The sequence below is a fragment of the Pantherophis guttatus genome, chromosome 1, assembly GCF_059756535.1.
Source record: "Pantherophis guttatus breed Tessera chromosome 1, ASM5975653v1, whole genome shotgun sequence".
Taxonomy (NCBI): domain Eukaryota; kingdom Metazoa; phylum Chordata; class Lepidosauria; order Squamata; family Colubridae; genus Pantherophis; species Pantherophis guttatus.
In genome coordinates, this window is record NC_142063.1 from 106,362,958 (window position 1) to 106,380,347 (window position 17,390).

Consider the following 17,390-nt stretch of genomic DNA (forward strand, 5'->3'; position numbering starts at 1 on the left):
AATATTACCTTGTAATTCAAAAGCTATGGAAGGCATGATCTATTACATGATCATAGCTTCATTTCCAGGAAACTAATAGAATGCAGCAAGTGTTTACATGTAGGTTTATTTATTTATGCTGCCAGACCAAATATAATATCAAACATTAACGTGAAACTATACACTAAAATATTAAAGAGAAAAATATATAGCTTATCTTCCAGCATGGAACAATATGACAGTGCTTAATGTTTCCTTATTGCAACCATGATTGAGCAATATTTTGCCATTCTTTTTGAGATTTCTGAATGTTTATCAGCTAATTAAAAAAAAATGTGTTGTCTTCCACTGTACATTTGGAACAGAAGAGGTAATAGCTGCAAGTGTGAGAACGCCTTTGTCTTTGATCTTGCAAAGCTTTTGTCAGTCAGAGTGAACAATACCTGCAAAAGGTAGCATTCCATTTTCTTCTTTCTCCTAAAGAGTCTTAGTTTAACAATATGCTCATTAGTTAACTGCTATTCTTTAGTTACCCAGCTAGTTTTAAAAATCCAGCAGAATCTCCCTTTTGAATGAGTCTGAAGGATAGATTAATAGCCAGAAGTAATATATGCAAAAGGAACATGGTGGCTCAGTGGCTAAGACGTTGAGCTTGTCGATCGAAAGGTTGGTAGTTCAGCGGTTCGAATCCCTAGTGCCACGTAATGGGGTGAGCTCCAGTTACTTGTCCCAGCTTTTGCAAACTTAGCAGTTCAAAAGCATGTAAAAAATGCAAGTAGAAAAAATAGGAACCATCTTTGGTGGGAAGGTAACAGCGTTCCGTGTGCCTTTGGCATTGAGTCATGCCGGCCACATGACCACGGAGATGTCTTCAGACAGCGCTGGCTCTTCGGCTTTGAAACGGAGATGAGCACCACCCCCTAGAGTCAGGAACGACTAGCACATATGTGCGAGGGGAACCTTTACCTTTACCTTTAATATATGCAATCTGAGAGGTTAAATGGAAGTATGGACTTTAGATCAGAGTCCAAAATCAAGAATTACAAATAAAAAATATTGACATCACCGATGAAAACTAGATTCCCGCACAAAACATTGGCTGAATGTATCAAAAGATATGAATTACCAGGAACGGCATGGAGCTGAATATGTCATCCCTGGAGCATAAGATTCTCCATTATAAATGCAGGAGCATTGCTCAAAGGGGATGCAGGCTTCGCCGTTGATGTCATCAAAAACAGTTCCTATGAGGACAAATAAATTATAATGGATTTTCAACATGGGCCAGAACAGTTTCATTTCATTTTCATTGAAATTCTTCTATACCATTTTTTTTTTAGAAAGTACTAAAGGGAGTATATATAGTAGACAATACTATTTTATTATTGTGTTTATGGCACAGTAGTACAGTATGCATACTTAGCTCCATATTCTCACATTTCCTCCCCCCCTCGATAATAGAATAATTTACGCTGAAGAGGGCAGCTCACCTGGTGGACAAAAGCAGCCGTCTACGCAGTGATCTTCACAGACATGAGATCTTTCAGAATTAGTACAAGTATTTGCACAAGGTGATCCACATTCTTGATATTGCATATCCAAAGAGCATGATATTGCTGAAATAAGAACAATAAGACTAGGTCAGTTCTCCGCACAGCATGCTGTGTATAAAATAACCCTGACAGAGAATCATTATCAGTAATATGTATCATGTTCTTCATTAGCCTTGCAACATGCCATAATTTGAAAGAACTCTCAGCAGTTAACAAAGATACATGAGATAAGGCATCCATGATAACAGGATAATTGCATCTTGATCATCAACATCATCATAATATCCCAACCAAAATCAACAAACAGGAAAAATCCACATAGCAGTCGCTCATACTACAAAAACTTTGTGGAAGAGCTTGGTTTTCAGCATCATTTGAAAACAGAGGATTGGCCTGATCTCTGCTAGAAGATTGCTTGATGCTGTCATGGAAAAATAGCACCTCAGTGTTTCAGTCCTCCTTGCTTTATGGGGAGAACTAATATACCAATAGTTTCTCTTGATACAATCAATCCAGATTGAAGAATGAAATTCTAAGAACATGTAGGTGCCAAAAATATAGGTCTTAATACAGCAAAACCAGCACTTCAGTTTGCACCTGGAAGCCTACTTGAAACCAATGCAGGGGTCACAGCACAGGTATAATGCTTACTGGGGACATGTGTCAGGTAACAGGTGGGCCACTATATTTTATAAACTATCAGCATTCGGATAGTATCCGAAGGTGTCCCCAAGTACAACACATTGCAATAATACAGGATGCAACCCCAAGTAGCAACTGACATTCATAATTGATTGTTTTGAATGAAATTAATTATGTTTTCAGAAATCATTTTTAAATTAAAGTGCCTTTAATTTAAATTAAAGGCACATCCTACCACCTGTTTCTTGTTTTTTTTGCATATATTTCATGTTCTTTATTTATGGTCTATGGGTGCTTGCCAGTCTAGCCAAATAGTTTATAATTTATATGTATCCATTATTATTTTTTGATGGACACACACACAGAGAGAAGAGATCTGTTCAGAGTTTTTCTCTCCTTTTCCTTTGATGCTTCATTGTTCAAAACTTCTTGAGAGCAGAAACAATATAAGCAAGAACATGATTCCTCAGTGATTGATTACCCAGTTCAGCTGTTTCTCATCTTAGCTGAATAACTGAGCAGAAAAAACAGAGCTTGCCACACACCAGAACATATCCAATTGTTTATCCAGTTGCTTTCTTCATCTCATTGCTTAAAGAATAGTGCTAATATGTTTTAGTACTTTTGAAGAATGATTAAATTTGCCATCTTTGTGACTTTCCCAATTCCTTTGAACTGTGTATTGTCTGGGAAAGTAAGACTTGCATCTTCTCTGATCCTTCAAGCTGTTCATAACTCTATAACTAGTACAGGGATCTGTGAAATGTAATATTTTATTTGTAATGTAATATTTATTGTTTTCTGTTGCAAGTAGAAATCTATTCACTCATATATTTCTTGTTTTGGCAGCATCTTTTCATTTCCATACTTTCAACTAGAAAATGAATCTGAATCAAGAATCCTGATAAGTTTAAAGCTGGGGTGTCAAACTGGCGGCCCACAGGCCAGATGTTCCATGAGCAGGCCACGCCCACCCCAGTTCCGCCAAGGGAAAAACCATCATAAAATGTCACATGATGGCAACGTGATGCCGTGAGTTTGATACCCATTAGACTCAAATTACTTTGGTCACTTGTTTGGCAGAAGTTTACACTTACGGCATAGTTCTGGACTTCTCCAGTTTTGAGGTCGGCCACCAGCGTGAGCACATTGTCGAGAGTATTCAGTGAAAGTGTCACAGAGACAGGAGAATTTTTCAACTTTATCACAGAGACACAAGTCATGTACACAAGCATCAATGTAGCTATTCACACTGACAATATCATTACATTCAGAAAATGCAGAACCAGTTAGTATTTTTCGACAAATATCCTAGATGGAAAAACAAAAGGCAAAAAAGAGTTTATGAAACAGTTTCCTTCTAAAATGGGGGGGGGGCTTTCCCTTTTTTAAAAAAGCCCCCATTTTTCTTGCTTATATCATAGACTAGATCCCTGTATTTTACACAGTAACATAAGCCCTTCCTCCAAAGTTAGATTCCAACCTAAGATGTCAGACCCCAAAACAAGATCAATACATGGTAATTCTTCCAAACTGAAGTTGTTTATTGTTTCACACATAGGCAAACTCTTGCCAGACTGAGCACTCTACTATCTGCATCTACAATATACTCTAAGAACTATTAAGGCAGAGCTGTCTCCACTCTCTTCTTCTCATTCATAACAACTGGACTGATTTTGCCTCTTATTCCTCTGGAATGCATCCCTTCCCTCCTGGAAATTCAGCTCCTCTCTCTACCTTCCATCACACAATATTATAATAATATAGCTGTGGAGCAGATTGAGAGAGAATCAATTATTTTCAATGACATGGCAGCTAATAATTTTAAAATATAAGTTTCTAGAATCCTTTTGCAAATCAGACAAATGCAAAGCAGAAGAATAAGAAAGAAAATTCTCACATGTTCATCACTGCAATTCTTCTGAGGAGGAGGTATAGGATCCTCACAATCTTCTGTCGGATCATTCACTTTCCATTGATTCCCAGACTGGAAGCCTGTTATAGGGGTATCTTCAAAAAAAATAAAGTCATAATAGAGATTTGTAAACTAGTAGCACCTCTGTCTAAGATTTCCTTTCAGGAAAACCATGTCAAATTAGCTATGAAAGTTGATCAAGATCTAAAGATCTGTGTGGCTTCTAGAAAAGCAAAATTAATCTAAATCCAATCCCCAATAAGTTAAAGAGCTCTTTCTTGTTTGTAGCACCTCAACTTTCATACATGAGAAAGAATATAAGTTTTTCATATGAAATTATATTGATCTACATCTCTGAGTCTATCTATATGTATGAGGTGGTTTAATAAGGGGAGATGGGAAAAATGAAAAGACACTCTTGAGTTAAGTTTAATTCCTGGTAATTACATAGACATTGTGCAGTTTTTCTTGACACCACTATAGAAGTACTTTGCCACTGGATAATATAGGATTTTTTTTGTTTTTGTTTAACTTTTCAGTACAATTTATGACCCTGATATTGTGGTTAAAGAGTAAAAACCATCCTGTTTTAGCCCCAAATGTCATACAGTCGCATCTTTCAAACTTAAAATAATAAAATATCTACACATTATTTTGAAATCACAAATGATTTGATATTCTTAAGGCAGAGAACAAGGTGATTAAAGTACTAATTCTAAATTTGAGAACATTTAAAATTTGGGAATTTCTTTGTTTTGGTGAATATGGAACCTAATATTCATCCAATGTTCAAAGATGTAAAAAGTGAAGAATGACAGGTATGAGGCAAAATTACTGGGTTGTTGATACTAATGATCAAAATATTGAGGAAAAAAGGATTTTTTCCACCATATTGAAATATCAGGATTATGAAAAACTACAGTACGGTTCCGTAGCATTCATTGAATTAAAGAGGGTGATAAATAAATCCAATAAGGCCTTTTTTATATACTTACTCTCAAAATAAAATTCTTTGTACTTTGGAATGCCATTAAAATCTCCACAAAGTCCACAGGTCTGATTGGCATATTTTTTATCAAGTTCCAGCTGAAATTACATATGTGAAGGTTGATAACATGTAGTAGATTAACTTTCCCTAATAACTATTGGAGATTCAAGACTATGCCTGCACTAGATAAACCAAAATAGTGTCTATCAAAGTTATGTTTCAACAATCCAAAGTGAATTTATTGGATAGAAAATTGGGATTTCCTTTGGGAATCACAGGCTCAATATTAGTCATAATAACCTAATTTTCATTGTACTAGTCCTAACAAAATTAACTCCTTTGTTTCCCTTATCATTTCTGTACTTTTGAGGAAGGAAACATCCCCAAACCCCAAATTTGCAATTAAGGTTACAACCTATGAAACTAATAAATTACCAGACAATGAAAATTTGAGATTACAGACCTATGTATATGTTAAATATATAATCTAAATGTGCTTTCGTCTTTAAACATAGAAATAAAATGTCAAGTATAGAAACATGCTTGATAGCTTACTTTAGTGTGAAAGGGTTTTTAAATAAAGGACCATTATCTAGGACCGTTATTGGCAACATAATAGTTATATACAGATGTATATAGGAGCATTTGAAAAAACATTCCTTGTCTCTATAGCTAATCTGAGAAGTTTAAAGGAGGAACAAGTATTACTATGGTATTTGTGTTTCTACTCAATGTCTTATTTTATTGCATTTATATCCTACTTTTTCTCTGAGAACTCAAGCTGTTATATAGAGGATCATTCCTTAAGCTTATCCCATAATAATAATTTGTAAGATAGATCAACCAGAGAGGAAGAATGATTGCCTCAGGCATGTTTCAATGTAGATTAAATTTGGGACTCCCAGTTGAAGTCTTAATTAATTATTATATTACCTTGGTTTGCCAATTGATTAATTCTTAATTTGAGCCATGTCTTTGCTTCATACATTAAACTTGAACTTAGATGTAGAGTTATGATTCCAGCTTAGCCTTCTCTTTTCATTTTTACCCAATTTGGATGATGAAACGAAGCTCCCTCAAGCACTGAGGGAGAACATTTCAGTATGTAACTACCACTTCTGAGAGGATCTCCTTGCAAATAAACTTGACTTTTGAATTTTAGTGATCATATCTGTATTGAGAGGGATGATCTGTGACATAGGTGGTTGCAAGTCATATGAGGCCTTAATTATGTATCATAAGCAAAGCCTTGCCCCAGTAAGCAGCTAGTGTTGTTTTCAACGGTTGTGCAATAATTGTCCACTTGGCTGTAGCTTTTAGAACTCTGAATCAAACATAAAGATAGCTTAAATTCAGTTGTCTCTCTCTGTCTCTCTATGTGGGAAGTGAGCTCTAAAAGTGAGAGTGATCAGAAATCACAGAATGCAGGAAATGTGCTAGAGACAAAAACAGAAAACAGAATGGCATAGAATATTTTGGAAGAAGCCGGCATCTGAAACTAGATTCCATCCATCCAGCTTTATTTTCTTATAGCTCACATTTATCAGTTCTACATCATTATATACTTACCATTAGACTGTCTTCTTTATTCCACATTAGGGTTAAGCCAATTTTACTAACCACTTTAATATAGTTGAGAAAATTCTCTATTTCAAATCCAGGTCCATTGTAAGGTAACTGAATCCTGATAAGAATGCATTAGAAATACAAAGTGTCATTTATGTCACAATATTTCTACATGCCCCCCCCCCATTTTTTTTTTGCATGGAAGTTTAGGGATGCAGCATTTACTCAAGTAATTTACTCTGCATTTACTCTGGTTTCATTTTTTTCTGGAAGAAAGGTATTAGTGTCTTGTTGATGTTTTGTATTATTGTTAATATAAAAGATACGGGCAGAACAGGCAAATAATAGTCCGAAGAGCCACCATTGTCTTTAGATCTATCCACTAGTGCCAGATGGGCTCACTTTCTGTTCTACTTCCTATTTTCTAAGCATACTTTTTCATATTACATTGAGTGGTCCTGACTATTTCTGATAGGTCATTGACTATTTTGAAGAGGCAGGAATGCCCCTTCAATGGAGTCACTACTTATTGTGGCTTGTGATATATTTTTAGAACTATAGTTTAATGTGAGTGCTGTGATAATACTCAGTTATGAATGACTAGAAAAACAATAAAATAATGCAGTGACAGACTTGATAATAAACTCATGGAGAACCCTAACAAGTTGAGGGAAGAAAAAATAGTAATTAAGAAAGTTTCTTCCTTCATTCAAATCAGCAGCATTCAAATAAAATGAGTACAGGTAGTCCTTGACTTACAGCCATCTGTTTGGTGACCATTCAAAGTTACAACAGCACCCTTTTTTTCACAGTTATGACCATTGCAGCATCCCCATGGCCATGTGATCAAAATTTGGATGCTTGGCAACTGGCATGTATTTATCACAGTTGCAGTTTCCCGAGGCCATGCAATCACCTTTTGCGATCTTCTGAGAAGCAAAGTAAATGGGGAAGCCATTCGCTTTAATGACCGCATGGGTCACTTAACAACTACAGTGATTCATTTAACAACTGTGGCAAGGAAGATCGAAAAATGGGGCAAAATTCACTTAACAACTACCTGGAAATTTTGGGATCAACTGTGGTTATAAGTCGAGGTCTACCTGTACACCAACAATTGCACTATTACAACATTCATTATACAGGTAGCTCTAAAATCTGTAAGGCAGTAAGAAAGGATTATTCTGTAAAAGGATTGCTTCTTATGCCTGCATATTTTCATACTTTATCTTTGTATATTAAAATTCAACTTTGTCTGCACATGCACACATACACACACATATATACATCTTGTAAGGAATTAAGGAGAAACTTCCTAACAGTGAGGACAATTAACCAGTGGAACAAAACTTGCCTCCAGAAATTGCGGGCACTACATCACTGGAGGTTTTTAAGAAGAGACTGGACAGTCACTTGCCTGAGATGGTATAGGCTCTTCTGCTTGAGCAGGGGGCTGGACTAGAAGACCTCTAAGGTCCCTTCCAGATTCTATTTCTATTTCTATTTCTCTATTCTATTCTATTCTATTCTATTCTATTCTATTCTATTCTATTCTATTCTATTCTATTCTATTCTGTAAGGCTGTCCATGTGAAAGAAGGTGATTGACAATTGTTGTCACAGAAAAGAAGGGGAGCGGTGGGGAACTGACCAATGGAAGGTCATAGAGTTTGCAGTTTAGTATGAATACCTTGCAAACTGTTGCTCAGGTGTCTCAGTCTGGATGAGATTTTCTTAAATTAGCTTAAAACCAAACTTGTATGACCATTAGATACCAGACGCAAGCATCTTAAATAATAAATACAGATGGGCCTATAGGTAAGATATTCTCAGTTAAGATTCTCTGAATGTTCCAACCATCAATTTCAATCAGCATGGCCAATAGGCAGGGACTTTCATTGGTTAAGGTGAATTTAAAGAAATAGCTAATATATGAAACCTAAACAAAAATTCCTATTCCTTTTCAAATCTATATAATACCACAGTCATTTGTTCTTGTCATCTCCTATTGGTTAGAAGAACAGTTTCTGATGAATAATTTCTTCTAGTCATTATCTAGCCTCTTCAGATTCTTTGGTCACATAGCTATCAACTCACCTAAGGATTGCAGCCCTTCCTAAATTTAAAACCCACAACAGAAAAAAAAGGTAATCTAACGAGATGATGTAAGTATTTGGACTTCTTTTCTTCCACATGTATGCTATACATAACTTCTTATCATGGTATTCTGCTTGTTTCTTTACTCATGTTCCAAAAGTTAGAAGCAACAGAAACTGATCCGAAAAATTTAACTTGTCTTCCTCATCAATGTTTGAAATAATGCCACTTAGGATGTCCTCAAATCTTGTACTCATCTGCAAGTGTTTTGACATTACAAACATCTGCATCTTCAGGCATGTTTGGTGATAATTGTCAATACTAACTATGATGATGACAGAATGTGCATATGTGTTATCACAATACTTTTTCTGCCGTTTTGCATTTATGGTCTAGTGTTGTACACAAATATGTGAAGGCTGAATTTGTGTCACAATGCATGATTTCCCCTCTCTTATCCCTCTCTTGTGGATGCCTATGTCTGTAGTCCATACTTCTACATGAAAATTTTGAGAAATACAAAATTCAGAGTTTGCTGTGAATTCTAGATGAGAATCTCCACAAAACATACTTTATTCAGCATGCAGAACTAAGGACTTACCGTTTGTCATTTACCAAAATTTGATCTTTTTCCATTTTAAAATCTGTTCCGGCCAGCATCACGGTGACAGAGCTAATTGTGGAGGTGTTCCCCACTGCTTGGCGTCTAATTTGTATGTTGAAATCTTCAAATGGTTCAGTGCAATGGGAGGCAAATATGTAATTGCAGACTCCAGGAAAATTATACATATCACCATCAAATGTCTTGAAGTGAAAGGCACCCCATGTACTGCAGACCTGTCCATTATGAGCGGAGTGAACGGCTGTGAAAACCCAAGAGGATGTAAAGAATTAATACATACACCATTATTACATTTTTGTTTGGGGTGGATAAATAGATAAATAGAGGGGCATAGAGCTTAACATTTAGACAGGAGCAGCATTTGGCTCCTCCATTTTTGCTCTGATGATCCTTCTTTTGTGTTCTTGACTTAGAAATGGAGTAATAGTAGTTCTGGATTTTCTCTAGGCCTGGGTCCCTTACTCTAATGTCTTCCCAAGTGTGATGAAGACCAACATATCTGCTATCATGGTAGAGAAAGCTCTTCTAGAGGAAAACTAGCCTGGTGGAAGCTGAATAATTGTGGAGCTATCACGAAGCAAATCCACAAGATTAAAATGACTGCCTCGTTCCTGGGTAGCAACTGGAGTAAACCATAATTAGATACTTAGTAACATGAGTTTGCTAAACTGCAAACAAGCAAGCTCAGCAGTGGTAAAAGAAGCCTTGTGCCTTTAGCAGACTACAAGATCAGGTTTCTCTGTATCATGATAGATTTAAAATGGGTTGCAAAGGTCTGTAAATACAGCTAAGCAGTTTGCTATTGTGGAAATAAGATCAGAATAAAACTGGAAGGGTCCTTGGAATTCTTTTGGTCCAACCCTCTGCTCAAGCAGGAAACGATGCCATTTCAGATGGGTGGCTGTCCTGTCTTTTCTTAAAAACCTCCAGTGATGAAGCACCTACAACTTCTGAAAGCAAGCTGTTCTACTGGTTAATTGTCCTCACTGTTAGGAAGTTTCTCCTTAATTCCTGGTTGCTTCTCTCCTTGATTAGTTTCCATCCATTGTTTCTTGTCTTGCCCTCTGGTGCTTTGGAAAATAAGTTGACCCCCTCTTTGTGGTAGCCCCTCAAACACTGAAATACTGCTGCTATCATGTCACCCTAGTCCTTCAATTCTCCAGACTAGCTACACCCAAATCCTGCAACCGTTCTTCACATGTTTTTGTCTCCAGGCCTTTAATTATCTTAGCTGCTCCTCTTTCCATTTTTTCCAACGTCTCAACATCTTTTTTTGTAACGTAGTTACAAAAGATGTGGTTTTACTAAGGTTTTATAAAGCAGTACTAATACTTCATTTGATTTTGATTCTATGGGAAATAAGGGAAATAGGATCCTTGAAAATAGTATAGAGCAAACGAGGTGGGATATGGGGTGGGGAGTTAGATGGTTTGTTTCAGATTCAGCGGTGATTGATAACTAAGGACATTAAGACTAAGGACATTAAAGCTACTTACCTAGTACCCAATGAAAAAAACTTACAGTAGAGAAAAAAACCATACTGGGTATTACATACATACAATACATAGTGGTGATATCTTTCTTGAAAATTCACTGTACTCAGGATTGCTTCATAGTTTTTATCACTAGTTTATGTATTCAGTATTGACTAATGGTCTACTTCCTCTTTTGTTATAGCATTGTTTACCATATTTATGTAATTTACTTCAAAAAATTGTTTGAAGTAAGAAAAACATTGGTTGTACTCTCATTTTGTACTGTCTGAACAAATCCCTGCAGTTTTCTTGGAAAGATTTGAAAAGTGGCTTGTCCTTGCCTTTTTTTAAAAAATTTGATTTATATGCTGCCCTTCTCCGGAGACTCAGGGAGGCTTACAATGCATTAAGCAATAGCCTTCATACTTTTGTATATTTATACAAAGTCAGCTTATTGCCCCCACAAACTGGGTCCTCAATTTACCTACCTTAGAAAAGATGGAAGGCTGAGTCAACCTTTTTATTTATTTATTTATTTATTTATTTATTTATTTATTTATTTATTTATTTATTTATTTATTTATTTATTTAATTTGTATACCGCCCTTCTCCCAGAAGGGACTCAGGGTGGTGAACAGCCAAAATTAAAAATATATACAATACAAAAGTTAAGATAATTAAAAAGAATTAAATCTTGAGCGTGGTGAGATTCGAACTTACAGTAATTGCAGACAGCTGGTGTTAATCACAATGCTATTAGTCTGCTAAGCCACCAGGCCCTTCTTCCTAGGGCTGAGAGGGAGTGACTGGTTCATGGTCATCAAACTGGCAGGACTAGAATTCACAGTCTTCTGGTTTTTAGCCTATTGACTTAAACTACACTAAACTATACTAAAATAATCCCAAAACCCAAATCTGGCTAGATGAAAAGCAGACTATTGAAGCACAGCAGCAAATGGAATAATACAGATATAGTAAAATTCAGAATGTAAAATCAGCAGTAATACAACAAAATAAAATCCTTGAACAAATAAAATCATTTAAACTGTTACTAAAATTTCTAAGAATAGCTGCCAGACACAATGATTTATGGAATTCTTTCTGAATCTGTTGAGATATTTGATGTTACATATCTACTGAATTATCCATCAATCTGTGTACAGGTAGCCCTTGACTCACAAGAATTCATTCAGTGACCATTTGAAGTTACAATGGCACTGGAAAAAGAGACGTATGACCATTTTTTTCACACTTATGACAGTTGCAAAATCCTCATGTCATGTGATCAATATTCGGATGCTTGGCAACTGACTCATATTTAAGATGGTTGCAGTGTCCTAAAGTCATGTGATCATCTTTTGCAATCTTCTGATGAGCAAAGTCAATGGGGAAACCAGATTAATTTAACAACTGTGTTATTAATTTAACAACTACAGTGATTCACTTAACAAATGTAGCAAAAAAAGTTGTAAAATGGGGCAAAACTCACTTAACAAATTTCTCACTTAGCAACATAAATTTTGGGTTCAATTGTGATCATAAGTCAAGGACTACCCACTACCAGATACTTTATTAATATTGTTGGCTCCATGATGAAATCTCATAGATCAGGGCTGTCAAACTCGCGGCCCGCAAGCCAGATGCGTCATGCGCTGGCCATGCCCATGCTCAATTTAGCGAAGGGGAAAAAAGTCATGATATATCATGTGATGCCGCTGTGATGATGCATGTTTGACACCCCTGTCATAGATGCAAGAACATTTCATTTTAGTCACTTACTTGATATAACAGAAATTTTTTTCACTGTTGGGATGATGGTAACTCTTTCAGGTACATCTTCTGCACTTGAAGCTACAGAGAAAAGAACATTTTCTTATTCATGTGCACACATACAGCAGAAGTAGTCAAACAAAGGCTTCATAAAAATTATGTCATACAAATGAGCAGAGCTTGAGTTTTTCATTGTTTTTTCTCTTTTTCAGTTGCATGACTAAATTCAGTTTATGCCTCTTTTATTTTGTTTTCCTGCTAAAATTGAACATGTGCATCTCCTTTTATTGAGGATTTAATGATAAATTTCAGTGGCGTCAATACAGGAGGTCAGATATTCACACAAAGGGATGTCAAAATCCCCCTACCATTTGCTTATCTCTGCCCCATTCCTTCATCATTATCCTCAAGACATACTGGCTTTCTAAACCCAATTTTAGTGACTCCCCATACAGTTATGTGGAAGCTATCTGTGGGAGAATGTTCCACATAAAATATAGAAAAATAGGACATTTGAAAAGATTGCAGAGATTCTTGAGATCCTCCAACTTGGATTAATTGATACAGTATAACATCTAACTAAAATGAAGAAATATTTTACATGGACATAATCTAACAAAGTTATACCCTTAATAATCTTGTTTGTCTGAATGGGAAAAAATGATACTTTTGAGCACTGCAACTGGTAGAATCAAGGATTAAAGTTGGAAATTAATGACAATCAATGCAGCTGATTGAAATGAATAATTTCTTGATTCATTTCCGTTTTATATAATCAAAGGCTTAGTTTTAGATTTATATATAGATTGATGGTATAACAGGATATGTGTTTCAGTTCAGGGGAGAGGGGTAGTAACTATCAGTTGCTTTATGGGATGCAACAAAACATGTCTTCTTAATGGCTCTTGAATGAAATGAAACCATATTACTCTTTGAAAAACAAGCAAATGGAAAACATTTTAGTCTAAATTCAAATAAAAAATTTGATTCACATTCATTGGCTATTAAAAGGGTTGTGTGTCATCTCTATATATCAGCTGCAAAAAATACAGAAAATTGACTCTTTGTTCCTATCTGGTGGCGACTATCCAGGTTTTGTAATCCAGATAAAAGATAAGGTCAGATGCAAAGACATGGGTGCCTGAACAACTGAGTCTCATTCCATCTCTCCATTTATATAATTAAGAAGAATGAATAACTTTTTCTTTTTCAACAATACCCAAGTTTTGATACGAGAATTAATCTCCTTAAAAACAACAACTAACATATACAGAATATACTGTATACTCGTGTCTACCAAACTGCACAAGGTTATTGTTTAGATAAAGGGAAGCTGTTAGTGTTATTGTTCTTCAAAGGTTAGTTATAGACTGCAAGGTTTAATATTTTATTTAAAAATGAAACAGTTCAAGACCTTCTTCTTAGGCCAAAAATGCTTCACTCTTTCCAATCTCTTCAAATAAGTAGCATCGTTCAAAAGGGATATTGTTATCTTTCTTTGAATGTTAAGTTTCCAAATTCTATATAGGTTTTACAAATTAATGAAGGTATTGGAATAACTTAAAAAGTCTTTCTTCTGAAGTCTTCTTCTGAAACAAGAGACATACAGTAAACTTCATCAATACAAGCTAATTATTTTGATTAGAAATTTGTATTGAGGATGAAATAACTTTTGGAGAGAGATTTAAACTTTTATAAGATTAGATTTAATCTTCAAAGCCTTCTTCATAGATATGCCATTAAGCATATTTTACTTCAGGCTGCATCAAATTAAAAGGTTTCCTTCAATGAAGAAAGATACATTAAATGTTTTGTTTAAATAGTACTAACTGTTGGGGAAAGGAACTCGCTGAAATTGAAAAACCCATATAATTTACAAATCGAATGAACTGTTTTTCAAAATCAATTTATTATACATTTAATTGCTTTTTTTTTTTTTACAAATATACCACAAAAAATGAGAGGTTTTTTTTTTTTTTTTTACCTTTCTGTTGGATACAGCAGATCACTAGAATTATAACCCATAATGGTATCCTGGGTCCTCTACCACACCCCATCTTGAATGGAGTTTGGTAGCAATGTGTGTGCAGCCAGCCTCTGACCAGCAGGACTAAGTCACCTGAACTCTTAAACTCTTATATAGTGGGAGATTTGGGCTAATTTTCCATGCAACTAATAAGGTGGAGCTGTCAGAGGTAAATAGAGGATGCTCTTCCATTTCCTTGATGGTTAGCTAAGAATGTTTGCTTTTGGTGAGGTGTATTGTTTTTTGTCAAAGTTCCATCTAGTAAGGGAAATCAGAAATGAATAATCAACAAGTAAGAACCCTTCTTTGGCAAAAAAACAAAAACAAAAAAAACATTGAAGATCCTGGAAAAAAATAATAAGTTTAAGGATCTTTTGAGCCAGAACATGGTTTTGTGGATAACAGAGAGACTATTATTTAAGGTTCTGCATATTGCTAAGTATTGTTGTTAAGCATTGATTTAATTGGGAATATAGAAAAGAAGTAAGATTTCTATTATTTTGAGCCAACGTCTCAGCACTGTGGGTGCTTGCTTGTTCAGTATTCAGGACTGATGAGGCTTGAGACTTGAATTACCCAACTCTTTTGATTTCTCCTAATACATCGCAGATAAAGGCACTGAGTACGGATCACAATAGAAACGCCATGCTGCAGTGGCCTTTCTGCTCATCAGATTCAGACCGATATCACTATCTGAAATAATGGTTTGATTGGATAGTGAAAAAACATGTTTTACCAATAAAGGAGAATGTTTGTAGCTCAGGGTTGAAATGAGGGGTCCTTGGTGCTCTCTGGGCTTGCTTGTTTTCTTGCAAACATTTCATTACCCTAACTAGATAACATCATCAGTGCTAATCTGTGGGAAAAAATATAAACTAGTGGAAAAAAATGTTTGTTTGAATATTGAGAACCTAATCTAAGAAGGATCAGAGAGTTGCTGGGAAATAGGCCTGTTCCATAGCATAGCTCTGTGTACACCATAGTAGACTGCTCTAAATTAATGATGAAATATGTTTCTACTGCAAATCACGAAACAGGAAAGGAAACAGACATAGCTGTGGCCCTATGCTTGAGAGTCTGGCAATGGTGGGGAATTTTTACAATGGCTTTGTGTAAAAGTGGACTTTTATAGAGTGGACTTTGGCTACTGACCATGGTTATTTGAGGTTATCAATGTTTTTATATGTACATATCAGGGGTGAAATCCAGCAGGTTCTGACAGGTTCTGGAGAACCGGTAGCGGAAATTTTGAGTAGTTCAGAGAACTGGCAAATACCACCTCTGGCTGGCCCCAAAGTGGGGAGGGAATGGAGATTTTGCAATATCCTTCCCCCAGGAGTGGGCTGGAATGGAGATTTTGCAGTATCCTTCCCCTGCCACGCCCACCAAGCCACACCCACAGAACCGGTAGTAAAAAAAATTGGATTTCACCACTGGTACATATATTGGTTTTTAACTTGTTTTTTTATTGGATTATTGTTTCAGCTCTTGTAAGTCACCCAGAGTCACTGAATGAGATGAGCAGCTATACAAATTGAATAAACAAACGAATAGCAAATAAAGGTGACAAATGGTTATGCTCAGTCTTGAAATGAAAAGTATAATTTGAGGCTAGATATGAAGCGTTGGACTGGAAGTCTCTAAAATAAATCCATCGATGGAACGATAATGTAGAGCACACAGTTTTTCAGCATGACTGATAGAAAAGCTAAACTCCCTGCTGTTTTGATATGTGCCTCTTCAAGAGGCTGATTTGCTTCTATTTGTTGGCACCCATATTACTAGCTAAGCTTCTGTGTTGTCATGAATGTTCATTTATATTCTAAGTACTTAAAATAAATTAATCCAAATGACAGGAGATAAACTGTGCAATGCCTGGCAGAAAAAAAAAATGCCATAGATACGAAGACGAGGGGGATTATACTTACAGCTTTGTATACAGGTAGAATTTTCTGATTAACATTTATTGTTGCACTGTAGAAGCATATAATAACCAGCTTTGCACATTGCCCTGACTTTTAGTTTTAGCTATTTGTTTTCCCTACTGAAAGGAAAAGACCATGAGATTCACTATAATGAGAAATGGTAAATATGAGCACTTCTGCTACCTATTCTACGTTAGCAAAGTTAACAAGCAGGAAGAATACCCATAATTTGAGAACAAAGTTGCTTGAGAATAAATGTATGTGATTAAATAGACAAGCACACAGTTACTCTAAAACTTCTGCAGAGTTGTTTCTCTGATATTATTTATTGACATGTTTTGAAAGAGTTTATTTTCAACTGTCTATAAAATTATGTTCTTATCTGGAAATTCATTTCTAGAATGGTTCTCCCCTCCCTCCCCTTCCCTTCCTTTCCCATCTTTTCAATACATATTTTTTTTCTTAACATGTTGTTTTCAGAAACAATATGTAACATTGGGAAGTGTAGAGCTTCAGGGTTTAGTGATTGTGATCTATATTTCAGATTTCCTGACCTTTCACCAGTGATTGTGGCTTGCACCTTCAAGAAATGTCAGGAAATCTGTTGCATAGACCACAGCTACTAAACCAGATGCTCAACCTAACCCAAAGATACTGGCTATGAAAGCCTACACCAATATAACATATAACATTGCTTATATTCTGTCTTTCTCAATCTAGACTGCTCTACATAGTAAGGAAGAAGTACAGATTCCACTACCCCCAATTAGGATCTAGCATAATGGCTACACAATAGGAGCAGTGTGGGTTGTTCCCGGTTTGTCCCGGTTCTA

General features: G+C 35.8%; 1 protein-coding gene across 1 annotated transcript in view; it reads right to left on the reverse strand.

Moving 5' to 3' along the window:
• LOC117665207 (uncharacterized) overlaps positions 1–14,702 on the reverse strand; it is a 70,929-nt gene extending 56,227 nt beyond the window's left edge. The window contains exons 1-9 of the mRNA XM_087880391.1: positions 14,591–14,702; positions 12,616–12,687; positions 9,341–9,602; positions 6,647–6,761; positions 5,085–5,175; positions 4,075–4,184; positions 3,272–3,485; positions 1,470–1,595; positions 1,106–1,223 (exon numbers count right to left, since the gene is read on the reverse strand). Of these exons, the coding sequence (XP_087736517.1) occupies positions 1,106–1,223; positions 1,470–1,595; positions 3,272–3,485; positions 4,075–4,184; positions 5,085–5,175; positions 6,647–6,761; positions 9,341–9,602; positions 12,616–12,687; positions 14,591–14,663 (1,181 nt within the window). The 5' untranslated portion in view covers positions 14,664–14,702. The remainder of the gene's footprint in view (positions 1–1,105; positions 1,224–1,469; positions 1,596–3,271; positions 3,486–4,074; positions 4,185–5,084; positions 5,176–6,646; positions 6,762–9,340; positions 9,603–12,615; positions 12,688–14,590) is intronic.
• Between the last annotated feature and the right edge of the window lie 2,688 nt (positions 14,703–17,390).